This window comes from Pseudorasbora parva, chromosome 7, assembly GCF_024679245.1.
Source record: "Pseudorasbora parva isolate DD20220531a chromosome 7, ASM2467924v1, whole genome shotgun sequence".
NCBI classification, from domain to species: Eukaryota; Metazoa; Chordata; class Actinopteri; order Cypriniformes; family Gobionidae; genus Pseudorasbora; species Pseudorasbora parva.
The window spans coordinates 5,418,594-5,446,523 of record NC_090178.1 but is presented as its reverse complement, the minus strand read 5'-3'; the positions used below and the strand labels follow the sequence as shown (position 1 = coordinate 5,446,523).

The 27,930-nt window shown below is 37.3% G+C and overlaps 1 protein-coding gene across 1 annotated transcript in view; it reads right to left on the bottom strand.

Moving 5' to 3' along the window:
* Positions 1-374: 374 nt before the first annotated feature.
* The window catches only part of slc9a1a (solute carrier family 9 member A1a), a 72,758-nt gene continuing 45,202 nt past the window's right edge, over positions 375-27,930 (bottom strand). Inside the window, exons 4-12 of the mRNA XM_067447842.1 lie at positions 16,376-16,593; positions 15,822-16,024; positions 11,065-11,154; positions 9,851-9,921; positions 9,097-9,273; positions 6,928-7,042; positions 5,834-5,932; positions 5,535-5,613; positions 375-4,341 (exon numbers count right to left, since the gene is read on the bottom strand). Of these exons, the coding sequence (XP_067303943.1) occupies positions 4,034-4,341; positions 5,535-5,613; positions 5,834-5,932; positions 6,928-7,042; positions 9,097-9,273; positions 9,851-9,921; positions 11,065-11,154; positions 15,822-16,024; positions 16,376-16,593 (1,360 nt within the window). The 3' untranslated portion in view covers positions 375-4,033. The remainder of the gene's footprint in view (positions 4,342-5,534; positions 5,614-5,833; positions 5,933-6,927; positions 7,043-9,096; positions 9,274-9,850; positions 9,922-11,064; positions 11,155-15,821; positions 16,025-16,375; positions 16,594-27,930) is intronic.

The window sequence follows — 27,930 nt, the reverse complement described above, 5'->3', positions numbered from 1 at the left end:
GCTTTATACAGAATAAGTATATAAATAATGAGAGATTTTTTATTAGCGGCTGCCATATTCCTTTAAATGTCGCCCTCTCCTCTTTAATGGAGAAGGTCATTCGTGTGAAGACTGCAGATGTTCTACATTAAAGCGCACATCGAGGCGACTCTACGCTGAGAAACATTCGTCAAGCACAGCAGACACCCGTCAGACGAGAGCGCGTCCGGCAGAAAGGCAGGAGAGAGGACAGCCTCTCTTCTCTAAGGCCAAACTAGAACAAGATCTGTTCAGTCAGCAGTTAACACTTTAAAGCAGAATACGGACATCGATGGACCTTAAGAGCTCACATCAAATATATCTATGATTTCACCACATCTAGATTAAAATAACACTAATCTACTCTTTGTGCATGCAAAAGAGATTCTGAATTTGATATATTATTTATTCTTTTTAAAATATGCAATGGAGCAGGATGTGCTCCGGTGTTTTAAAGGGAATAATTCATCACACTGCTTGAACTGCAGACTCTGCACAGTTCTTTCAGGACACAATCACACGCGTTCACACTGGCAGTGATGTATGTGAGAACTAATCCACGCAAACTTTACACATGCCTTTCCATTTACGCAGCTTAGTATGGAAGGCCATATCTGCCAAAAAAACAGTCGAAAATATGAATAATTAAATAAAAACATTGCAATTCTGACACGTCATAATTACAATATGAAAAGACACATTTATGACATACTATTAACTTATGTCATCTTGATAAATCTCAATTTTGACTTCTCACAATTATGACTACATCATAACTCATAATTGCCAATTTGTAATCACATTATGAATTAGTACATCATAACTTGATGAATTTTTTTGTCAATTTCCCCTTTCTATAATAATTATGACCATTCATAATTTAGACTTTTTTAGACTACCATTATGTATTTTTGACTCATAATTATGACTTAGTACATCATAACTGATTTTGTCAGTGTCCTATTTTTATCAAAATTATGGCCATCTCAAAATTTAGCCTCTCACAATGACTTTTTTTGGATAAAAACTTACACTTTATCACATCATTTTGACTTTTCACCTCACAGTTATGACTTGATACATCATAACTTTGACACAATTATGGCTTGCTATGTCATTTCATATATATTACAATATCATAATTGTGGCTTAGAGTATCATTGGTTTGTCTTTTTATCTCAATTATGAGTTGGTGTGTCAGTGTCGACTTTTGATGTCATAATTATGACTTTTTGTCTCATAATTTTGAATTTTTGTCCACTTTTGCACTGAAACTTAATGTGGACACTCAGTCATATCAATGATTGTTATACTTTTATGGAGATAGAAAGACGAGGTCGCTAAAACTTTTATGGAGAAGAGTTATGTGAAGAATAAAAAAAAAGAAAACTAAATCTATATCCAAGGGGTGGGGGTGTTGAAATCAGCATATGTTTGGTTTGCTTTATGACATGAGAGTGAGTAAATAATGACAATATGCATGAACTCTTCCTTCAGATCAAGGTGTGCGTTGATAGGATGGTCCAGATCTTTTTCAGAGCGGTCACCAAAGCGCTTGAGTGCATTTAAAGGGAATAAAAGATGATTAATGAAAAATGTTATTTAACGTTATATAAAGTATGAGCAAAGAAAACAAAACCGAATACAGGATCACAACCAATCAAATTGGTCATGCATCTTTTTGGTTTAAAATAAAGTCTTTACATATGCAAAACTCTTTGTGCAATCTCCACGAGTCTCTAGCTCCTCCTCAGGTTTGTTTTGTGCACTTTAAATGGAGCGTGACTTGAATGGTCCTCCAAGTGTGGTTAGCGCATCAGCAAAATAATATTCCAGAGTAATATTAGAATTAGCCAGAGTAATTATGCACCATCTGACTGATAAATATAAGAAAGGCCATACCGTGACCGGTTTCATATTGCTCCTGATAAACGAATCCCTAGAGTTAAAACATAACTAGTGATACTCAAATTTATGAACAAACAAAAACGACAACAGAAGTGTTTCACCTGAATATAGAGTGAGACTGAACAGTGCGAGCGTTTGGTCATGCATAGATCTGTTCCCTCGTGCGGAATATGATTATTCCACAGTAAATGCCAGAGCGGCAACATTTGCATGCTGACACGAGACCAAACCAGGCGCGACGTGACCAGCAATAAACAAACCAATGAGATTCGCTCGCATCATGCCTGGTAAGGACACGGTGTCCCATTCACACCAAGAACAAGAACTATAACGATGACTATACAGGGATGGGATCTTTTCATATTTTCCGACCTTAAAAATATTGATTTAATGCACAGATTGCTTCTGACAGCGCTGCACAAGCTATTACGAGACTATTAGCATGTAAGCTAAAGCGCCAAACGCGGGTAAAAATCCACTTTGAGACGATTACTCACCAGTTGCCCAATGCCCAGTAACTATTTTATGTATTTTAACAATGCATGGTTGTGAGAATGCGTTATGGCTTAGTGCGATCATTAAATCTCAACAGTTGTGATCATATAAATATATAATCTGATGCACAGCGCGTTTCAGAGTAAAGCACAGCACTGTGTTCATTTTCAGTTGCGGTTCACAGTTAATGCTACTCTGCAAGTGCTGTGTGTGTTTGAGTCGATGAGATCGATTTGAGAATGTATGCCGACCATTTTTTCCATAGTTTATAAATCAGTTTTCCACCAAAATAAAAGCTTATTTAATGTTTGAAAGCAATGAAATTAAGGCAACCATAAATCTTAGTACTGTAACTTTACAGTTGTTCTTTAAAATAAAATAATCATTATTGTTATTAATAATAATAGGAATGACAACGACAATGATAACTCTATTAATAGTTTAATTATTACATTGTATTATAATGCAAAATATTATTATTAATATTATGATTATTAAATACTTAATTAGTACATTTTACAGCATGTATTAAAGGTGCACTATGTGACTTTCCCGTCCACTAGAGGGCGCCTATTCAAAACAAAGGCGTAGTTTGAGGACGCCATTCAACACAGAATCTTGGGACATGTGGTCTTCACCTCACAGCCGGTGGAAAACAGGACTCGGGAAGAAATCATGTTCATGGATGTGGTTATTAACGTTACAGTAGTTATGAAGCAGAGCGGGACCGAGTGTTGTGGAGCTGAGCAAGGCCGCTGGAGCGATTGTTGATGACCAAAAAAAAAAAAAAAATGATTTGTGAGCAGCGGGACTTTTATTGTAAAGACCAGCGAGACTTTTATAGTAAAGAGTTTCTGCAAAATAAAACCGAGGGTAATGCAGATATGATTTTTGGTTAAAATAGCAATATTCTCAAGATGTACAAATAGTTGGAAACATTTGGGATATTGTAGGTACTCAACTGAACAAAATATATAACACTGGCCTAGTGGTTTTTGGATATTTTACTGAAAACTTTTTACATAGTGCACCTTTATTACTACGTAATTCAATAAAATATATAATTTTTAATAATAAAAAGGGTTCAGGTTTTCCTCCTTTTTTATCTTCAGCTGATTAATGACTTTTTTATTATCATCCACAGCAGCGCTCAATAATGTTGTGTTGTTGGTTTTATTGCCTGGTACTATAAATGCCCAAGCTCTTTAAAATGCTAGAGTCTGATTGGCTATCAGCCATCAAAATAATTCAGAAAGTGATTCTAACGATCATCTAACGATCGTTATTGTTAGAGTTGTTGTGTGAACTCTTTTACATTTAGAATGATTTTTCAATCTGTAAATGTTATCGTTATAAATATTGTGCTTGGTGTGAACATGCCTTTAGGCTTAAAATAAAAAGAACAATGACAAGTGAAAAAAATAAATGGCTATTTTTGATCTCTCCCTTTCATTTTCTTTATTTTGGTTCATCAACAGTTTGGTTTTCCTGACGTTCTTGTTTTGGCTTCCTATAGAATATAAATCTGTCCTCCATGTCAGAGCAGATACAGTCTGAGAGGACGTCCTTGAGGAGACGGCCGGAGCTCGTTCATCCTCCTTACTCTGCTCTCTCAGAGGAGGAAGGGCTCATCCTCCTCTTCCTCTTCGGCGGCTGGGCCTGGGTCGCTCAGGCAGCGCATAAGCCGAAGCTGCGGCTCCTTGTCGTCATCCTCGTCAGTCGCTTTGTCCTTTCTCTCCTTCACAGAAGAGGGTGCTTTCATCATCAGGCCGCCCTCCTCCTTGCTGTCCTTCGGTTTGCTTTCTTTGGTGGCGAACTCGTCCACCACGTTCATGGACTCTGGGCTCTGCGGTGAGGCCAGGTCCACTTTAATGGTGGGGATGCTTTCTGTCATGGACTTGATGCCCCACGCTTGAGGGTCTGTGATGAAAGAGTGAAAATCTATTTCTTAATCAGTATTTGACTCCAGTGCTATTATTAAACAAAAATGAAAGCTATTCAAATCATTTCGTTCACTGAAACAAAGTTGATATAAACTAAAATATAAATATTAGATGAAAAACTTGGATATTTCATTGGATATTAGAAACGTTTAAGTTGAAGTTCTAAAATTACTAACAATAAAACTGAAATAAAACGCTAAATAAAATAAATAAGTAAAAATAAAATAAAAAAGAACACAAATTACAAAACATAACAAAAACTAAAATGACAATCTTAAAATAAAACCTATTTCAAATTGAATTAAATATTATAGTATATAAATAATGAAGTAAAAAAAAGTTTTATTAAAGATAAATGTACTTAAAAAGCATAAGAATAATTAATTATATAATTTCCAATGGACTATAAATATATCTTGATTAGTTTTTGTCCTAACTATTTGGCATAGTTGTTTTTCTTGTTGGAAGCAAAAATCTAACTATTTTATAATGTTTATGCTTAAAACAAGAAAACTTTTTATCAATATTGATCATTTTTGCTTTTTGAGATTCTTCGGAATGAAAAGCGAGTTATAAATAAAATCTATTATTATTATTATTATTTAACAATCTAAAAAAACAATCTAATCTTGTGCTTTTCAGGAAAATGTATATATTTGAAGTATTTTTACCAGAAAATAAGACAAAAATACTGATTAAGAAAAGAATTTGCTACACTGCAAACAGTTTATGCAGTAAAAATACATTTACTGTAATAAGGGATTCAAGATGGTTCTGGTTATTGCGATATGACATTTCACAACTTCTATGGCTCATAATTGCTCTTAAAGCATCCGATATCCCTTACAAAAATGCACCATTGTTATTATCATAGTTCATGCCAAAGTACTAGAGTTATTTGTACAACTTTAAATCATGATGATTTCTTTCATGACGACAATGGTGGTTAATGTTTACCACAATTTTACTGTAATAACTTGGTCGTGTTTGTAAGGAATATGTGATTGTGCGCAACAACTGCAGCCTGAATGATTGTCTATTCACCGCACATTCAGTGAGAGGAAAGACCTGGGGCTGAACCCACTCAGAGCAAGAGAAAAAGACTTCAGTGACTCAACAGGATCCTGAAGTCATCTATCTGTGACACAGCAGAATAAATGGCCGGCTTACCTGAAGCCAGACGGGCTCGAGCTATGGTCGGTGAATCAGGAAGCGGAGCTGGAACAGTGAGGTGATTGTTCATCCTTATCTGTAAGTAGTGACAACATTCAGTTGTGATTAATAAAGCACATTACAGCTATCAATGGCTCTTATGTGTCAACTGAGATGGTCAGTAACTTATATTAACTTATATAATTTAATTAATAAGGCCATCGATGGATTTTGGAAACGACACAATTGATCTAATCAGCTAACACTGATCATTTTGTCGTATCCAATGAGGAGTCAATCGATTGCTAATGTCAAACCTTCTTTTCCAGCTCTAAAATCCTCTTCCGTTTGATGATGTCGTTCCAGCCGTCCTCATACTGAACGTCCACCAGTGTGTGTCTGTTGTACGAGCGCAGCTGAAAACACAGAAGACAGTCTAGTTTGATCAGGGCCCGTATTTATCAAACATCTTCGAATTACTCACAAGAACACTGCTAAGAATTGACTTAAGAGTAAAAAAATTCTTGGCTCAAAGCTGCGCTTAAAAGTTAGTTATCAAGCATCCCAATCATACTTTAAGTAAAGTGTAGGACTAAATCTTAAGTGTCAGTCTTAGAGTTGATTTACCACACTTTGCTGTGCCACAAACGTTATTTTGGATGATGTCATAGGCATGAACCAATCACTGAATAGATGTCCTTATTTAAGAATATTCTCAGATAAAGAGGTTCCTAAGAGGAGTTTACATCCAACACACATTTGACAATAAAGAGTTTTCAAGAGAATGCATTATAATATACACATTTTAAATGAAAGATAAGCATGTTTTCATCCATGTCTTAATTAAAAATGTTAAACTGGTGTGCTGTTAACTGACCTGCCTACAGCCTAGATTTTTTTTTTATATAATCAGCCACCATGGATTCCAAAAGAAAACCGAAATGGCAGGAGGAAGAAGCGATCGCTACTGCTTGCTGAATTACTCGAACAGCATTTTTTATTTATTTATAAAACCCAACATTAACCAGCGCTGAAAAAGAAGATGTCTGCTCTGTCCAAACGGTATCGTTTGATTAACTGCTCGTCGTCAAACATTTCGAACACATTCTCCCTCTATTGAAAGATGTGCGCACATCTCTGTCTCCTCAGGACCATCACAAGCCCCTACTGGACACTCCTAAACACTGAGAGACCTCTCGAGCTGTCTTAAATAACTGGGAGAGTAAGAGTGATTCTTAGCTTTAAGAAATTTGATAACTTGCTTTTAGACTTAAGTTTGAAAGTAGGAGTACATTTCATGAATTCTCAGAACTTAAGATTAAAATTGCACTTTGAGAAGCTTGATAAATACGGGCCCTGAATGAAGTGCAAAGCCTCGTTTGAGAATCTGAAGTGAAGTGCTGACGCTCACTCTCTGGCGGGTCTTCTGCAGGTTTGTGCGGAGGATCTTCCTGATCTCTTCCTCGCGGGCCTTGGAGAGCTGCGGAAGGGCGCGATCCTGAGGAACCTTCTTGGGCTGGATGTTCCTGGAAAACAGTCAATCCGGGAATAAAAATCAGACACATGCATTCTACAAACATTCCATATACAGTAGTGGCCAAAAGTGACATCCGGACTAGGAAAATGATTTAAATATTATTAAAAATTGTGTAAGCATATTGCAAAGTATTGCTAGGAGTCAATTGTTTTATTAGTGATAACGCAATGAAATGGATGTAATTTTTGGGCAGGCTGTCATACAATAACAGAACATGCAAAAACAAGACAGAACATTAACAGGCAAAAATTAAACCTGTAGTTTGCTTTTTTTGCCAAATACTTTTGTCATATAAATAGCAAATGTAACATTTTGTCCTTGACTCATATTTAAAATATTTTAAAAATATAAACTCATTTCCTCATATTTTGATGGTTTCATTGAAAAAGTAGAAATATTAAAAACAACTCTCTCAAAAATCACTTTTGGCCAATACTGTATATTCTGGAACTTTCACACTTTCCCCATACATTATATCAATTCCTTACAGATTCCATACATTCCAAATTCTACATATATTCCATAAATTCCACACAATTAATTATTTTTTATTATTATTTCACATTCCACACCTTATGGTGATTGCCTTCTCTAAGGCCGTGTGTCCACCAAAGCGTTTTTTAGCCAGCTGAAAACGCCTCGCTGTGTCCGCGTGAGAGCGTTTTGGCAGGCAGCGTTTTTTTTTTTCTTCAGTTAAGACTCTTTCCTTGTTGTAATACAGAAAATTCTCGGAAGTGTTACTAATATCACAGGTAGTTTGTTTCTGTATTGATTCTATATAAAATTGCAGATACAAATGTAAAGTATTTGCTCTGGCTCTTGTTTTAAATAATTTTTAGGGCCGGGACTCGATAAAAAAAAAAAAATCTAAATAATTAGAGGCTTTGTAATTAATTAATCGAAATGAATCGCATTTTAATTGCATATAAATATTTGACCTGAGAACAATGAGAAGTAGTTTTTCACATGGATTTTTAGAATAGCATTGATTAATGACTGAATACATAAGCTTAATCAACAAAATATTGTTTATTTATTTCAGTCCAGCAGACCAGCGCAATGTTTGCCATTAAGTGTAGCAAAAGCATATTTGTGATATTTGAGGCTCGATGTGCTGCGGTGATATGCAAATTCCTTGTTGTATAGCTTGCACACAACCATGCTCTTGTCGACGCTTCCATCCTTTCGTTTTTTAAAACAAAATTTCCCATCCACGGGGCCAAGCAAAGCGGTCTCATCAGCTTCTTCGTTCATGTTCATTATGGTTTGTTGTTGTCGTGACGCGTGAGCGCTAGTCGGTGTTCCAGTATAATCGGTCCGTCGAAACTCATTCATTGAAAAACGTTCTGCGGTGCAAAAATAAGTGTGGTTAAAATTATGTTATTTATTTTTCTTTGCGTAATTAATTAATGCGTTAAAGTCCCGTAGGTAATTAATCTTAATTAACGCGTTAAAGTCCCGGCCCTAATAATTGTGTTTCATTATTATTGCTTGTTGTCATCTGTTGAAATTGTACGCGCAGAATGTGGCGGTTGGTGTGTGTTGTATTTGTCCCGCCCCTCCTCCACTGTGATTGGACGGCTAGGTGAAAAGTGACAGTGATGAGCGCTGCGTTTTACTCAAAGTTGAACATTCTCTAACTCTCGGCGACCAGTAAAAAACGTTCAGCGCTTGAACGTGAAATACTCGCTCAGCACCTCGGTGCGCTCCAGGCGTTCTAAAAACGCGGCATTTCCATTGTAAACAATTGAAAACGCCAGCCACCAGTGTGAAAAAACGCTATGGTGGACACACGGCCTAAATGTCATACACATTCCAAAAGTTCCATTCTACATTCTTTGCACTCAATACACATTCCATGAATTTTTCACACACTCCAAGCAAACATTTGATTAATTCCACACATTCTCCTTTCATTCTGACACATGCAATATGCTATAATCATTCTTTAAATGCAATGCACATTCCACACTTTCTACACGATTCCATCTGGATTCCATTAATTCTAAATCAAATCCCGATGAAAGTCAGGTGGGCACTCACTGCATGGAGACGGTGGACGGCATGGCAGAGGGCAGCTTGGATCCGCCGCCGCTCTCCACCAGCTCGATGGCCTGCTTCATCTCCATCTTGTGGTAGAAGGCGATCAGCTGAGGTTCCTTTGAGCGCTCACCCGCTATCAGACACTTCTTCACGTACTTCTTATTGAACCGGTTCAGTCTGGAAATGAGAAGCAAAAGGGGACACTGTGTGTGATTTGAGTAACACTGATACAAGTCCAGATAACAAACCCCTTGAGACGGGCACACGCACCTTATTATTTCAATCAAACATCAATACATAGAAACTGTAGATATAATAATCATGCATAAGAACATACTGTTTCCGATCAGATCATGATGTTAATGTTCCAAACAAATATAAACGTTATGTCATTAATTCATTGTTTGAAAAAAGCACAGAAAAGAATAACAGAATAGGGGTTTAGAAGGACGGTGTGTAAAAAATGAAAGGGTGAAGTATCACTTTAACAAGGTAAAGCTTCACGAAGATGAAGAAAAAATTGAATCCCTTAACATTCAGAATGTTTTTGTAACATTGCACTAAAATGGATCAGCATTTGTGCTTCTCCTAGAACAGTATATGAGAAAAAACTCGACCAAATAAACTAAAAACATGTCTGATTTCGATGGCCAAACATCATCGACGTCACTCACTCAAAATCATATCACATTTAATTAGAAGTCATTATTATTTCATATAGAATTCAAATAGTCACATTTTTTTTTATACATACTTGTCTTTCCAGTGATGATGTCCATAATGCCCACAGATATCCTCAATGCCAGTAAGCAGATGGTCCAAAAACTAAAGACAACAAAATTAAAATGTACAATCTATTAAGTAAATATAAAGGAGAATATCTGGCAATAACGCTCAGATTTTCAGTTAAATCGCAAACAGAAGCTATAGCTGAATATGATGTTGACTAGGAGCAAATAAGTGGACAGCAGAGATTTCTGCCAGTCACTCAAAGCATTAAAGCCGATGAGACGCACATGCAAATGGGTGTTTCTATAGCAACAATCTGTTTTATGAGTGGTGAATAAATGCCAATTTGTGGGCAAAATGTTCTGTACTGAGTTTTGTGGAGTGGATCCAAGCTCATGTCTGGCATACAAACAGCAACCTGCCTTTTCTGAAGAACATTCACATTAAACTCGTGAGGATGGAGACTTCGTAAACATTTAAGTTCATATTTATCTTTTCATTATATATACACCAATCGGGCATAACATTATGACCAGATGAAGTAAATAACACTGATTCTCTCTTCATCAAGGCAGCAAGTGAACATTTAGTCCTCAAAGTTTATGTGTTAGAAGCAGAAAAAAAGGGCAAGCGTAAGGATTTGAGCGAGTTTGACAAGGGCCAAATTGTGATGGCTAGACTGATGGCACAATCGCTGATCAGAAATCCAACATGCACAATCCACATGCAACTAGCCTATAATATTAATCACACTTTATTTATTATTTTGTTTATTACTTTATTGTTTATTTTTTTTACTGAAGACTGAAGCAATTATGTACCCCCCTGTTTATGCAAAATATATATATATAAATATATATATATATATATATATTTTTTTGTGTGTGGTTTTTTTTACGGCGACCTGTAAATATTCAGGACCGATTTTAAGAGATTCATCTGGTCACTTAAAATGATTCCTGTCATTCTACAAATATCAAGCTGCATTTCTGTATGAAACTTTGACTGTACCAGCACATGACCAGCAGGTGGTGCTCAGACACCTTCAGTAACAGTACTGGATGTTACACAAATCCAAACAAGTCAACAAAATACTCTAAGTCAATTATTATATTTAACTCATCTAACAAATCTGAGCTTGTTTAATTAAGAACAGGTTTGTACGAATCTGGGTGGGACTGGCAGAATATTGAGACAGCATTAAATCTTTCTAAATCACAGATGGGAGTAAACTCAAACCTGTGTGTGAATCTCCTCATTGATAGATCGCTTCGTTTCCTGTTTCTTCTTTACTGCCAGGAGGTCCACCAAAGGTCGAATGGTCATGCCCTGCCAACACAAAGCGAGAGGAGAAAGTGATGTATGCCAACAGATGCTCTTATTTAAATGCAAACAATACAGCTTCATTCACTCATTCATTCATTCATTCATTCATTCTATGCAGAGTAACGTGTGTGTGTGTGTGTGTGTTCTAGGGATAATTCATGTTCCAGTTTGGATTCCCAGAAAAAGGAAACCCTCCTGACCACTGAAGGAACTGCAAGTCATGACTAGGGAACAATTACGTTTACACACAGTGGGCGGAACCTCCTGTCCTTCAACACCAGCTGTAATTCATAGCATGTCCTCGCTTGTCCATAGCATGATTTTTCATACTATTCTGAGCAATCGTGAAAGATAGGGGGCTGAGACGGTGATTGTGACTGCAGGGTTTATTACATTGCAGTTTAGATTTTTTTCCCTCAAGGTCAGAGGCTAGCAGAGATCAAGCTACACCGCACCGCATGCAGCAGCAATTGCAAATGCACCATCACATCTGACACAGCAAACTCCTTCCATCTTCCACTTCCTGTGAACAGCACAAAAAAAAATGCAGCGAGATAACGCTCATGAATATAAATAAATATTCTGCACCCTTATTAGATATATCTGCATTGCATTTTATTTTATTTTTTTTACCTTTATTTAACCAGGAAAGTACTCGTTGAGATTAAAAATCTCTTTTTCAAGAGTGTCCTGGCCAAGATAGGCAGCAGTACAACCATACATACAACACAGAATACACAATAACATAAGACAACTAAAATAGCAGATACAACAACCACAAATCCTTAGCATATCATGCATAACAACTACAGCCAGATGTGGCTGCTTCCAAGTCAGTTAATATCCTCTTAAAAGTAACCAATGAGACAAGCTTATTAAGTTTCAAATGTTTCTGTAACTTGTTCCATGCAAAGGGAGCAGCAAAGTTAAATGCCTTTTTCCCCAGCTCAGTTCTAACATTTGGTACAGACAGAAGAACAAGATCCTGGGACCGAAGATTGTAAGTCCCAACATCTTTTACACTGATGTAGGTCAGAAGGTAGGATGGAAGAAGACCTAAAATAGCCTTATATATAAAAACATACCAGTGTTGAAGTCTCCGTGTTGACAGAGAAGACCATCCAACACGCATTGTAATACAATACAATATAAACAGTGGCCCTAAATAGGTACACCTACTACAAATACAAAAAAAGAAGCAAAAACAGCTGATAAACTGTATAACAGTTTAAAAATTATAACATAAAATAATAATACTGCGTATTTCGTTTTCTCATTAAGAAACTTTTGCTTTTACTTTTTAAATAGGTCTCAGTTTGATATTTTGATTCAATCTAACACAGTCAAACATTTTGATGCGCAGCATAAGAGTCTAAATACTTTTTGGGATCAATGTATATCAGGCATACAACTACAAGAAGACCACACACATCGCAACACAGATTATCACAAACGCCCCGAGCGTAAAACACAAATAGGGTAACACAAACCTCGCAATTTGAGACTGTCCCTTATGTCTTTGTTTAAATGTGTGGATAGACACACTCCAGTTAAACCTAACACCGCTCAACACCAGAACAAAGACTAGAAGACAAACATTTTTGCACAATGGAAAGAAACTTCCTGAAACCTTCCACTGTAATGAATTCTCCAAAGTAAATCACCATTGGCACAGAGAAACCAAACACCCGGCTATGTCACTTTGGTGACGCATTAAAACGTGAGGGATTTACTGTATCGCACAAACACTCATGAGGAGATTAGAGCTGCGACACTATAACCTGATGATACATTGACCCTAAACCACTCAAGATACGCTAAAACAACTCATAAATCAGCCCCCATCAGGAAATCTACAACACAAACATGGCAAGATTTGGATCTCACCATATCGGTCGGTGTACTGTACACTGAGTCCACGCTGGTCCTGCTCTTTTATAGCACTGCAGAAAGACTCACGTTACGGTATGAATCATTCAAAACATAAATGAAGAGGGTTACTTTCACCATTGCCATTTCAGCACCTCATGCATATCTCAGAGCCATCAGGGCTCCCGCAGCTCTCCAAAAGTGCCGCCAGCAGGGATGGAATAAGGCCGTAGAAAACACTCAAAGCAAACAGACGATATGAGACCGCTGGATAATCCACCACCCAATAAAAACTGATAGAGCGTAAGGCTGTTCAATTAAGTCTGAGGCAATTATGTCTGTATATTAACCAATGGACTGGTCTGCAGAGAGTTCTTAAATTAGATGAAATTACACATATTAAAATCATTTAAACAGAATTTTAACATCAATAATTTTGCTACAAAAAACAAACAAACATAGTACCCTCATTTCCATTAAATAATCATATTAAGATATTGATTCTATCATATTTAAATCCATTTCATTCATTTCATTCATTTGAATCCATAACATTAATTTATGTGTGCATTGCCCTTTTATAATTTATTTCATATTTTACTTTTATCAATGTTATGATGTTCAGAATGTTTTTTACTGGCCAAAAAAAGTTGCCTATTTAGATCCAAACAGCAAATGCTTAAGCGAGTCTATGACTGGATCATTATACCTTGACCACAAATGAATGCACCTCTTGGTAATGACAGAAAATCACAACATTTATTTCCATCAAGAGGTGCATTCATTTTTAGTCAAGACCTTGTACTGACAATGCAAGAGTACAGCACTCTGTAAAGATTCCTCCAGCACATCCCAAAGACTTTCAATTAATTTTCTTGGCCAATTCAGATTTTTTTGTAAGTGTGACCTGGCAATATTTTTTTTTTTTTTTTGCCACTTCGGCTTTTCTAAGAATTTTCTAATTGACAGCATATACGAACAAAAATCTTCAATGCAAAAAAAACAAATTCATAAAAAAATTAAACATATATAAAATAAGAACAAACAAACAAATTACAAACAACAGCACAAAGAAATGCAATAGGAGAAATATGAAATAAACTCGGCATAAAATTGTTCAGGTGGGTCTAACAATAATAAGTTTAGAAATAATACAGAAAAAAAAGTAATCAGATGTCAAATAACACTAGATGGTCCTCATTGTAAAAATTAAATGCAGATTAATGCTTACAATTAAATGTACAAAAGTTATTCAGTTAAGAATAGTGAGTGATTTTCTTTTCGTCTTTTGTTCTTTGATTAACATGACAGACAGTAGAAGGTTTATTAGTCACTTTAAGAGCTTATGCACAGTTCTAATATACTGTTACACAACATTTCTACTATTAAACTATTTCAAAACTTACGGCACTTGCGAGCTGTTTGAGAGGCGGCCATATGTGCGCGCCACTTATATAGATCAGTGGTGCGCAAGCATCTGGCGTGTGCACGAAACCTGCGGGAATGAGTATAATTATGCGCAATACAAGCATTGTTCTATTTAACCCGAGTGAATGAGACGAGTGAGTGAGAACGTGCAGCTGATGTTATCGCCTGTGCCGCTGTTAACAAAACAGACTCGGAATCAGAAAGACGTGAGACTGATCGGCTGGTTCGTGGCCGTTTGATTGGTGCATCTCTCTTTTGGGTCGGGCAGTGTATGTATATATATATAAAAGGGATGTCACAATACTCAATATAATATTGAACCGTTCGGTACGGCGTTCACGGTTTAATAAGCGCTGGTGAATTGCATTTTTTCGGTTTTGCATTTAATTAATTATTTCCATTTCCCTCTGTTTGAAATATTCCTCTGTTTATTTCGGCTCTGTTTGAGTGTGCCTGTGAGTCTACGCGCTGATTTGAGCAAATATCCAATCATATGCACTAAAGTTAGGCGGCATTTAGCCGCGTTTTAAAGCCTTGCCGACATTTCATTCGCGTGCATGCATAACTGGCAAGGCATGGACTGTTCAATGCATGCACTGTTTTGCATTGAGCGCGCACACTACACGTCTGTCAAACACACGTGATTACTGGACAGTCTTACTGCGCTAACTAATACTGTCAAATACACACAAGGTTCACATATAAACACAGTCGGTTGTCTAAAGTGAAAGTAAAATCACGTGCATCTATATATGAGATGTGAGCAGGTCTTCAATTGACAGCAGCAGCCTAGTAAACACACTGTCCTTAAAGGGACAGTTCACCTCTAAAATGATGTTAATTTTAAAAAAGACCTTTAATAAATGTTGTATATTGAAGACTATGTAGTTTTAATTTAAGCCTTCATTTATTCATTCAATTTCATACTACAATGCTACTGTACATCTCTGAGCTGCCACTGTAAATCTTTATAAATATTTATTTTATATTATGCAATACACTGGGAATGTGTACAAGGGTTTTTTTAGGTAAAGTGTTAAGTTTAAGTAAGGGGTTTCAAGTCTTTAAAGTAAAATAAAGAAAGAGTATTGCATTTTCTCCTTAACCATTTTCTGTTCCTGTCGCCTAAGAATAGAATAGCAAAAAAAACGAACCGAACCGAAAAACCGAGGTATGTATTGAACCATGGACTAACTGTATTGTTGCATCCCTAATATCATATGTCCCTAATTATATATATATGTAAAAAAAAAAAAAAAATACATGCATACACACATTGTCTACATATCAACAATGTGTATCATATTGAATATAGAAAAGTATGCTGATGCTGTGTGAGCTAATGACAAGAGGTCGTACTGCTGGACACTAACCTGCACAAATACAGTGAAGAAGATGACAGTGATGATGGCAGTGAGGAACATTTTTCTCATGGGGAAGTGATCAGAATTGAGCAGGTAGACCAGGGAGAAGGCGATCGCTCCTCTCAGTCCACCGTAAGCTATAATAAACTGGTCCTTACAGGTGAGTTTCACGATACGAAACTTGTTGATTACGAAGGTCAAGCCAATAACACCTTTGGATGAAGCAAAAAGTTTAATTAAAAGCATTGAAAAGTGTGCCAACATTCACAACCCTAGGGCATAAATTGAACAAAACTCTTTCTTTAATTAGACAAACTGTAATAATTAGGAAAGTGGTTAAAACATTAATTAAAATCAAAGTAGTTTATCCAAATTAATTCCAAACCACTTAAATACGATGGACCTTCACTGAACCCATGACGCAAACACACAATCACACCCCAGTTAATGGTGTAGATATACTACATATGAGCTGTGAGTTATACTTGTAGAGAAATCTGGTGAATAATTCCTGTTAAATCCAGTTCAGGAGGTCACACTAACTGTGGTGTCCCTTTCCTCACCCAGAACACGAGCCACCAGGGAGAGAATGACCGTCGTGATGACGAAGGTCCAGTTCCATTGGTGCGGCCCGACCACCGTCGACACTCCCAAGAAAATAAAGATGAGTGTGTCGCTCACGCTGCTCCACATCTTCAAGAAGTACTTGATGGTGGTGTGGGATTTATGGGATATGTTGGCCTCCACGTAGGGGCGCGTGACGGCACCACATGCAATAAGCCTGGAAACAGAAGATTCGACTTCATTATTGATCTGATCGGACAAACCAGCCATTTTGGTCAGCCAGTTTGAGCTGGGCGACATGACCAAAAAGATCACAGAATTACTTTTCCATTTCATTCAATGTTAATATTTAAAAAAAATGTTCATTTCATACCATTAATGGAGGATTAAATAAATAAAAGGCCAATTTGTATGTTTCCCATCTTTATTGATTTTGTTTTAATATTGAATAAAATTATCATCAAGAATGGTGTCTAATTAAATAAATTCATTAAAACTACAATTAAATCACTTAATTAACACATTTTAAAATTATAGCCCGACCGATTTATCGGTCATCCGATTTTATATAGATTATACACAGATATGCCACCGAAATGAACGTACGCCCATGCGTCTCACAGCGTGCTAATATTCACACAAAATAATGTCAAAATGCCTGTCTTGTTGTTTATCTGACATGTCGTTCCCTTAATAGTCGGTTACGTCTTAAGAGAACATAAACATGACCTTTGCCACTCACCGCCAGTGTTTTTGGTCATTTTTACAAGTTTCATTGCCCACAGAATATCTTGTGTAATTATCTGAACATGCAATATATCAAAAGAAAGATGTTTTTATTTATTGCAATGCTTTTTTTCCTTAGTTGGTTATAAATAAAGTAGATGTTAGCAACTTGCTTGTTTAGATGACATTCTTATGTCGGTCATACTTTCAAACAGTAGAATCTGTGATTCTGAATGACAGTTTCCACACCAGTGCGGTGACATTCTCCTCAAAACAATGGATTCATCCACGCTGTGCTGAGCCGAGGCACAACTCACAAAGTTTATAATTCCGCGAATAACTGCAATTGCAAATTTCGAACAGAGATGGCGACAGAGGAAAAACTACAGACTGCAGCTTTAAAATGTCATCAAATGAAAGATTTGATGTGTAATTTTTAAAGTGTGTCAAATAAAGTGCTGCATAGCATGTTTACTGTATAGATTTAAAAAAAAGTTTGATTGTATATTCCTTAAAATAATAATTACTGAGCATAATATTAATACTACAATATAATGTTTTAATAAATGGTATGAATAATAATAATAATAATAATAATAATAATAATAATGCTGCAATATAATGTTTAAATAAATTGTAAATAGATTTGTAAAAAGAAAAAATTTGTAGAAGTAGTAGAAGTAGTAGTATTAATACCATTAAAAACATTATATTGTATTATTTCTATTATTATTAATACAATTTATTTATGAACACATTTTATTATTATTATTATTATTATTATTAATATTTTATTATGTCAAGTACATTTTACTGTATTATATTCATAATAATTCCACTTTATCGCCCAGTCCTACAGAGAGTTGAACTTTGGGGTCAAAGAGTGGTTACATTTTAACTGGACCTTGAATTTTGCACCACACCAGCAATTTGCATAACTTTCAATAATTAATCAAAATACATAAGCATATGCCCTTGAAAGTAAACATCTCAAATCACCATAATTTAGCTCGACATGTGAGGAACTAATTCCACCAACAGTCCAGTGGAAAAGGTCACAACAACTTACAATTAGCTGAACTGACTCAGTTTTATTTGAAAGTGAAGCAACTATTAAACGGTTAGTTCCCCCAAAAATGAAATTGATGCCATTAATGACTCACCCTAATGTCTTTCCGCACCCGTAAGACCTTCGTTCATCATCAGAACACAGTTTAAGATATTTAAGATAACACAGTTCGGCGCCAAACTGCTGAAATCACGTGACATTGGCGACCCGAATCATTGATCGATTCACTGATTCATTAACCGTTTGATTCTTTTTGGAGGCACATGGAGGAGAAGACAATGCTGAATAAAATCGTAGTTTTTGATATTTTTGGACCAAAATGTATTTTCGATGCTCCAAGAGACTCTAATCAACCCACTGATGTCACATATGGACTACTGATGATGTTTGTATTCCCTTTCTGGACATGGACAGTAAAGTGGGCATTGACTGTATTATGCCCTGGGAATTCTAAGGATGCTACGTCATCGACATCCGACGAAGGACTGTTCCAATGTCGAGGATCCTCGGAATTTCAACCAAGGACTGAGTCCTTCGTTCGAAAAATATGTCATATACAGGAAAGGATGCATATGAGTAGCCTTCGCGCTCTTCGCGTTCTCAAATCACCCACCTATGCGCGCAGCTTTGCCATCTTCAGAGATTCCCGGAGTCAGACTCGGAGCGTGAACGGGGCAAATATGCTTGTATCGGGGTTTGTAGATGGGAAGGAAGGAGGCGGGAACCGGCAAACGTTCAACAACTTTATAATAAATAATAAACAAAACGAAAGTAACGCGGGAAGCCCCTCTGCCCGCACACATATATTAAAACATTAACAAACCATAACAAAGTCCAGGCCTAGTCCTCTCTCGTCTTCCATGCTCCTCCAATTATACTCCCATCACTGCCGTGAGCAGAGACCGGTGTGGCGATCAGCTGCCGCTCATTATCACTCCACCGGCCCGCTCTCACGGTCCCTCACCTCGCTGCTTGCCGCAATGCTTTTATTTACGTTACTAAACATTTGTTATAACCGTAGTAAATATAAGTAAAGTTTAAAGTTTAAATGCCGGTAAAAATTACTACTGTATTGATATAAAAATAATTACAAAATATAGCTGCAAGCAGCCATTATCGGGGCCAAGCGCAAAGAAGAAGACAAGACATGCCAGCATGGCTGGAAGTCTCAAGCCAACTGCAACAATGAGCCATTAAGGACCTATTAAGTTGATTTTAGGCAAAATAGCAGTCAAATTTTAAATACAGTCAATAATAATGGTTTAATGGTTTATCACTTTCGACCAATAGGTGTCACTGTTACGAAACTGATGTGGTTTAGTCAGATTGAGATGACAATGACACATGCAAAGTTTGGTGTCAATATGTCAAAGCATTGCAGAGATACAGCCTCAAGAGTAATTTTTGCATCATGGCTCAACTCTGTTGCAGTGGTATATGAAAACTGTTTTGTCTATCAATCCGAAATCCATAAGTATTTGTCAGCATGGTCTGAAGACGATACGGATCAATTTTGGTGAAAATCGGACAAACGGTCTAGGATGAGTTTGAAAAAGTAGATTTTTAACAAATAACAAGATGGAGCACAGATATGTTTGCAAAATATGGCAAAATTGGTATCTATCTTCTCGGCATGAGCCAATGAATGTATTATGACCAGTCTCATTACAATAGGCTAATTTAATCAAAAGTTATTAGCATTTTTGTACATTTTATTACAACTTTTGACCTCAAGGTGGCGCTGCCCCGAAACTTTTTGAATATCTTCGGGACATAGAGCGGAAGACACATACCGAGTTTTGTAATGATACACTAGTGCATTCTTAAATTATAGCATTAGCATTTTAAACCGTAATACTGCATTGAAGTCAATGGGAATTTCATGTTTTGTTTTATTATAGCGCCACCAAGAGGCACAATCCCACCAATTTTTTTATGTGTCCTCGTAGTGAGCCCATACATATGTGTGTCAAGTTTGGTGAAAATATTTCATTTTGTTTTGGAGTTATAGACATTTATATGAAAAAACACGTAAAAAATGACTGACACCTGACTTTGATTGGATTTTACTACCCCTTACTATCAATATTTTGACATTTGGGCATTAGCGTATAGCTATCGACCTATGTTTCCGAACTTCTGAGGCTGGTTTCGTCTCGATCGGACTAGCGGTTTTGAAGATATCAGCAAATGTTTTTTAAGCGCTAAATTACAACGCTGCGCAAACCATATGCCGAAACTGGGCATGTCTTGTATCGTTGGACTCGGCAAGGATTCAGGAGCCCAAAAAAGCTACTCCCATCAAAATTTTTCACTCACACCCAAAGTTATAAGCGTTTGAAAAAAAAGAATTATCCACTAGGTGGCGCTGTTTCGAAACTTCTCAGGCTACTTCAGGGCATCGTGGTGATGACCCATACCAAGTTTCGTAACAATCCGTTCATGCGTTCATAAAATACAGCATTTTTGCACATAATTCAAAATGGCCGACATCCAAAATGGCCGACATGGTAAAATTGGATATCAGTCGACTCGGCATGACGCCCTGAATCTAATGAGACCAATTTTATGATTTTTGGATAAACGGTTCAGAAGTTATAAGCCAAAATATGCATTTTTCGTATCTCCGGACCGGTAGGTGGCGCTGCGCCGAAACGCTGCATGTTGCTTCAGGTCATGCTTGTGATGACATGTACCAAGTTTGGTTTGAATACGATAAAGCGTTGCGGAGATATAGCCTTTAGTGTGTTTTTGCAACCTCTACGTAAAATTTGTTTGTGCGTTTATTGAAAACGATTGGACGAATCAACTTAAATTCCACAACTTTTTGTCAGCATGCTATGAAGATGATCTGTTTCAATTTTCGTGAAAATCGGAGCAACGGCCTAGGAGGAGTTCGAAAAAGTAGGTTTTTCAGAAAATTCAAAATGGCGGGAAAATTTGCATACCGGAAAATGACATCATAGGGTGAAATCGAATCGGCTTGAGCCAAGGAATCCGATGAAAAAAGAATTTTGTTTCTAGCCCTTAGGGGTCAAAAGTTATAAGCATAAATATGAGTGAAACTTTGGACAGGTGGTGGCGCTAGAGGGATTGAGTTAGAGGCACCAAATTTGCTATAGTGACAGCTCAGACTGGCCTCTATGAGTGTGCCAAATTTCACAACTTTTTACCATACGGTTCTATGGGCTGCCAGAGACTCCTATGGCGGAAGAAGAAGAAGAAGAAGAAGAAGAAGAAGAAGAAGAAGCAGAATAATAAATATAGCTGCAAGCAGCCATTATCGGGGCCAAGCGCAAAGAAGAAGACAAGACATGCCAGCATGGCTGGAAGTCTCAAGCCAACTGCAACAATGAGCCATTAAGGACCTATTAAGTTGATTTTAGGCAAAATAGCAGTCAAATTTTAAATACAGTCAATAATAATGGTTTAATGGTTTATCACTTTCGACCAATAGGTGTCACTGTTACGAAACTGATGTGGTTTAGTCAGATTGAGATGACAATGACACATGCAAAGTTTGGTGTCAATATGTCAAAGCATTGCAGAGATACAGCCTCAAGAGTAATTTTTGCATCATGGCTCAACTCTGTTGCAGTGGTATATGAAAACTGTTTTGTCTATCAATCCGAAATCCATAAGTATTTGTCAGCATGGTCTGAAGACGATACGGATCAATTTTGGTGAAAATCGGACAAACGGTCTAGGATGAGTTTGAAAAAGTAGATTTTTAACAAATAACAAGATGGAGCACAGATATGTTTGCAAAATATGGCAAAATTGGTATCTATCTTCTCGGCATGAGCCAATGAATGTATTATGACCAGTCTCATTACAATAGGCTAATTTAATCAAAAGTTATTAGCATTTTTGTACATTTTATTACAACTTTTGACCACAAGGTGGCGCTGCCCCGAAACTTTTTGAATATCTTCGGGACATAGAGCGGAAGACACATACCGAGTTTTGTAACGATACACTAGTGCATTCTTAAATTATAGCATTAGCATTTTAAACCGTAATACTGCATTGAAGTCAATGGGAATTTCATGTTTTGTTTTATTATAGCGCCACCAAGAGGCACAATCCCACCAATTTTTTTATGTGTCCTCGTAGTGAGCCCATACATATGTGTGTCAAGTTTGGTGAAAATATTTCATTTTGTTTTGGAGTTATAGACATTTATATGAAAAAACACGTAAAAAATGACTGACACCTGACTTTGATTGGATTTTACTACCCCTTACTATCAATATTTTGAGATTTGGGCATTAGCGTATAGCTATCGACCTATGTTTCCGAACTTCTGAGGCTGGTTTCGTCTCGATCGGACTAGCGGTTTCGAAGATATCAGCAAATGTTTTTTAAGCACTAAATTACAACTCTGCGCAAACCATATGCCGAAACCTGGCAAGTCTGGTATCGTTGGAGTCGGCAAGGATTCAGGAGACCAAAAAACACACTCCCATCAAAATATGTCAACCACACCCAAAGTTATAAGCGTTTGAAAAAAAAAATTCTCCACTAGGTGGCGCTGTTTCGAAACTTCTCAGGCTACTTCAGGGCATCGTGGTGATGACCCATACCAAGTTTCATAACAATCTGTTCATGCGTTCATAAAATACAGCATTTTTGCACATAATTCAAAATGGCCGACATCCAAAATGGCCGACATGGTAAAATTGGATATCAGTCGACTCGGCATGACGCCCTGAATCTAATGAGACCAATTTTATGATTTTTGGATAAACGGTTCAGAAGTTATAAGCCAAAATAGGCATTTTTCGTATCTCCGGACAGGTAGGTGGCGCTGCGCCGAAACGCTGCATGTTGCTTCAAGTCATGCTTGTGATGACATGTACCAAGGTTGGTTTGAATACGATAAAGCGTTGCGGAGATATAGCCTTTAGTGTGTTTTTGCAACCTCCACGTAAAATTTGTTTGTGCGTTTATTGAAAACGATTGGACGAATCAACTTGAATTCCATAACTTTTTGTCAACATGCTCTGAAGATGATCTGTTTCAATTTTCGTGAAAATCGGAGCAACGGCCTAGGAGGAGTTCGAAAAAGTAGGTTTTTCAGAAAATTCAAAATGGCGGGAAAATTTGCATACCGGAAAATGACATCATAGGGTGAAATCGAATCGGCTTGAGCCAAGGAATCCGATGAAAAAAGAATTTTGTTTCTAGCCCTTAGGGGTCAAAAGTTATAAGCATAAATATGAGTGAAACTTTGGACAGGTGGTGGCGCTAGAGGGATTGAGTTAGAGGCACCAAATTTGCTATAGTGACAGCTCAGACTGGCCTCTATGAGTGTGCCAAATTTCACAACTTTTTACCATACGGTTCTATGGGCTGCCAGAGACTCCTATGGCGGAAGAAGAAGAAGAAGAAGAAGAAGAAGAAGAAGCAGAATAATAACAAGCAGCCATTATCGGGGCCAAGCGCAAAGAAGAAGACAAGACATGCCAGCATGGCTGGAAGTCTCAAGCCAACTGCAACAATGAGCCATTAAGGACCTATTAAGTTGATTTTAGGCAAAATAGCAGTCAAATTTTAAATACAGTCAATAATAATGGTTTAATGGTTTATCACTTTCGACCAATAGGTGTCACTGTTACGAAACTGATGTGGTTTAGTCAGATTGAGATGACAATGACACATGCAAAGTTTGGTGTCAATATGTCAAAGCATTGCAGAGATACAGCCTCAAGAGTAATTTTTGCATCATGGCTCAACTCTGTTGCAGTGGTATATGAAAACTGTTTTGTCTATCAATCCGAAATCCATAAGTATTTGTCAGCATGGTCTGAAGACGATACGGATCAATTTTGGTGAAAATCGGACAAACGGTCTAGGATGAGTTTGAAAAAGTAGATTTTTAACAAATAACAAGATGGAGCACAGATATGTTTGCAAAATATGGCAAAATTGGTATCTATCTTCTCGGCATGAGCCAATGAATGTATTATGACCAGTCTCATTACAATAGGCTAATTTAATCAAAAGTTATTAGCATTTTTGTACATTTTATTACAACTTTTGACCACAAGGTGGCGCTGCCCCGAAACTTTTTGAATATCTTCGGGACATAGAGCGGAAGACACATACCGAGTTTTGTAACGATACACTAGTGCATTCTTAAATTATAGCATTAGCATTTTAAACCGTAATACTGCATTGAAGTCAATGGGAATTTCATGTTTTGTTTTATTATAGCGCCACCAAGAGGCACAATCCCACCAATTTTTTTATGTGTCCTCGTAGTGAGCCCATACATATGTGTGTCAAGTTTGGTGAAAATATTTCATTTTGTTTTGGAGTTATAGACATTTATATGAAAAAACACGTAAAAAATGACTGACACCTGACTTTGATTGGATTTTACTACCCCTTACTATCAATATTTTGAGATTTGGGCATTAGCGTATAGCTATCGACCTATGTTTCCGAACTTCTGAGGCTGGTTTCGTCTCGATCGGACTAGCGGTTTCGAAGATATCAGCAAATGTTTTTTAAGCACTAAATTACAACTCTGCGCAAACCATATGCCGAAACCTGGCAAGTCTGGTATCGTTGGAGTTGGCAAGGATTCAGGAGACCAAAAAACACACTCCCATCAAAATATGTCAACCACACCCAAAGTTATAAGCGTTTGAAAAAAAAAATTCTCCACTAGGTGGCGCTGTTTCGAAACTTCTCAGGCTACTTCAGGGCATCGTGGTGATGACCCATACCAAGTTTCATAACAATCTGTTCATGCGTTCATAAAATACAGCATTTTTGCACATAATTCAAAATGGCCGACATCCAAAATGGCCGACATGGTAAAATTGGATATCAGTCGACTCGGCATGACGCCCTGAATCTAATGAGACCAATTTTATGATTTTTGGATAAACGGTTCAGAAGTTATAAGCCAAAATAGGCATTTTTCGTATCTCCGGACAGGTAGGTGGCGCTGCGCCGAAACGCTGCATGTTGCTTCAAGTCATGCTTGTGATGACATGTACCAAGGTTGGTTTGAATACGATAAAGCGTTGCGGAGATATAGCCTTTAGTGTGTTTTTGCAACCTCCACGTAAAATTTGTTTGTGCGTTTATTGAAAACGATTGGACGAATCAACTTGAATTCCATAACTTTTTGTCAACATGCTCTGAAGATGATCTGTTTCAATTTTCGTGAAAATCGGAGCAACGGCCTAGGAGGAGTTCGAAAAAGTAGGTTTTTCAGAAAATTCAAAATGGCGGGAAAATTTGCATACCGGAAAATGACATCATAGGGTGAAATCGAATCGGCTTGAGCCAAGGAATCCGATGAAAAAAGAATTTTGTTTCTAGCCCTTAGGGGTCAAAAGTTATAAGCATAAATATGAGTGAAACTTTGGACAGGTGGTGGCGCTAGAGGGATTGAGTTAGAGGCACCAAATTTGCTATAGTGACAGCTCAGACTGGCCTCTATGAGTGTGCCAAATTTCACAACTTTTTACCATACGGTTCTATGGGCTGCCAGAGACTCCTATGGCGGAAGAAGAAGCAGAATAATAAATATAGCTGCAAGCAGCCATTATCGGGGCCAAGCGCAAAGAAGAAGACAAGACATGCCAGCATGGCTGGAAGTCTCAAGCCAACTGCAACAATGAGCCATTAAGGACCTATTAAGTTGATTTTAGGCAAAATAGCAGTCAAATTTTAAATACAGTCAATAATAATGGTTTAATGGTTTATCACTTTCGACCAATAGGTGTCACTGTTACGAAACTGATGTGGTTTAGTCAGATTGAGATGACAATGACACATGCAAAGTTTGGTGTCAATATGTCAAAGCATTGCAGAGATACAGCCTCAAGAGTAATTTTTGCATCATGGCTCAACTCTGTTGCAGTGGTATATGAAAACTGTTTTGTCTATCAATCCGAAATCCATAAGTATTTGTCAGCATGGTCTGAAGACGATACGGATCAATTTTGGTGAAAATCGGACAAACGGTCTAGGATGAGTTTGAAAAAGTAGATTTTTAACAAATAACAAGATGGAGCACAGATATGTTTGCAAAATATGGCAAAATTGGTATCTATCTTCTCGGCATGAGCCAATGAATGTATTATGACCAGTCTCATTACAATAGGCTAATTTAATCAAAAGTTATTAGCATTTTTGTACATTTTATTACAACTTTTGACCACAAGGTGGCGCTGCCCCGAAACTTTTTGAATATCTTCGGTACATAGAGCGGAAGACACATACCGAGTTTTGTAACGATACACTAGTGCATTCTTAAATTATAGCATTAGCATTTTAAACCGTAATACTGCATTGAAGTCAATGGGAATTTCATGTTTTGTTTTATTATAGCGCCACCAAGAGGCACAATCCCACCAATTTTTTTATGTGTCCTCGTAGTGAGCCCATACATATGTGTGTCAAGTTTGGTGAAAATATTTCATTTTGTTTTGGAGTTATAGACATTTATATGAAAAAACACGTAAAAAATGACTGACACCTGACTTTGATTGGATTTTACTACCCCTTACTATCAATATTTTGAGATTTGGGCATTAGCGTATAGCTATCGACCTATGTTTCCGAACTTCTGAGGCTGGTTTCGTCTCGATCGGACTAGCGGTTTCGAAGATATCAGCAAATGTTTTTTAAGCACTAAATTACAACTCTGCGCAAACCATATGCCGAAACCTGGCAAGTCTGGTATCGTTGGAGTCGGCAAGGATTCAGGAGACCAAAAAACACACTCCCATCAAAATATGTCAACCACACCCAAAGTTATAAGCGTTTGAAAAAAAAAATTCTCCACTAGGTGGCGCTGTTTCGAAACTTCTCAGGCTACTTCAGGGCATCGTGGTGATGACCCATACCAAGTTTCATAACAATCTGTTCATGCGTTCATAAAATACAGCATTTTTGCACATAATTCAAAATGGCCGACATCCAAAATGGCCGACATGGTAAAATTGGATATCAGTCGACTCGGCATGACGCCCTGAATCTAATGAGACCAATTTTATGATTTTTGGATAAACGGTTCAGAAGTTATAAGCCAAAATAGGCATTTTTCGTATCTCCGGACAGGTAGGTGGCGCTGCGCCGAAACGCTGCATGTTGCTTCAAGTCATGCTTGTGATGACATGTACCAAGGTTGGTTTGAATACGATAAAGCGTTGCGGAGATATAGCCTTTAGTGTGTTTTTGCAACCTCCACGTAAAATTTGTTTGTGCGTTTATTGAAAACGATTGGACGAATCAACTTGAATTCCATAACTTTTTGTCAACATGCTCTGAAGATGATCTGTTTCAATTTTCGTGAAAATCGGAGCAACGGCCTAGGAGGAGTTCGAAAAAGTAGGTTTTTCAGAAAATTCAAAATGGCGGGAAAATTTGCATACCGGAAAATGACATCATAGGGTGAAATCGAATCGGCTTGAGCCAAGGAATCCGATGAAAAAAGAATTTTGTTTCTAGCCCTTAGGGGTCAAAAGTTATAAGCATAAATATGAGTGAAACTTTGGACAGGTGGTGGCGCTAGAGGGATTGAGTTAGAGGCACCAAATTTGCTATAGTGACAGCTCAGACTGGCCTCTATGAGTGTGCCAAATTTCACAACTTTTTACCATACGGTTCTATGGGCTGCCAGAGACTCCTATGGCGGAAGAAGAAGAAGAAGAAGAAGCAGAATAATAATAATAGGAACACTAACGATTTCAATAGGTGCCTCCGCACCTTCGGTGCTTGGCCCCTAATAAT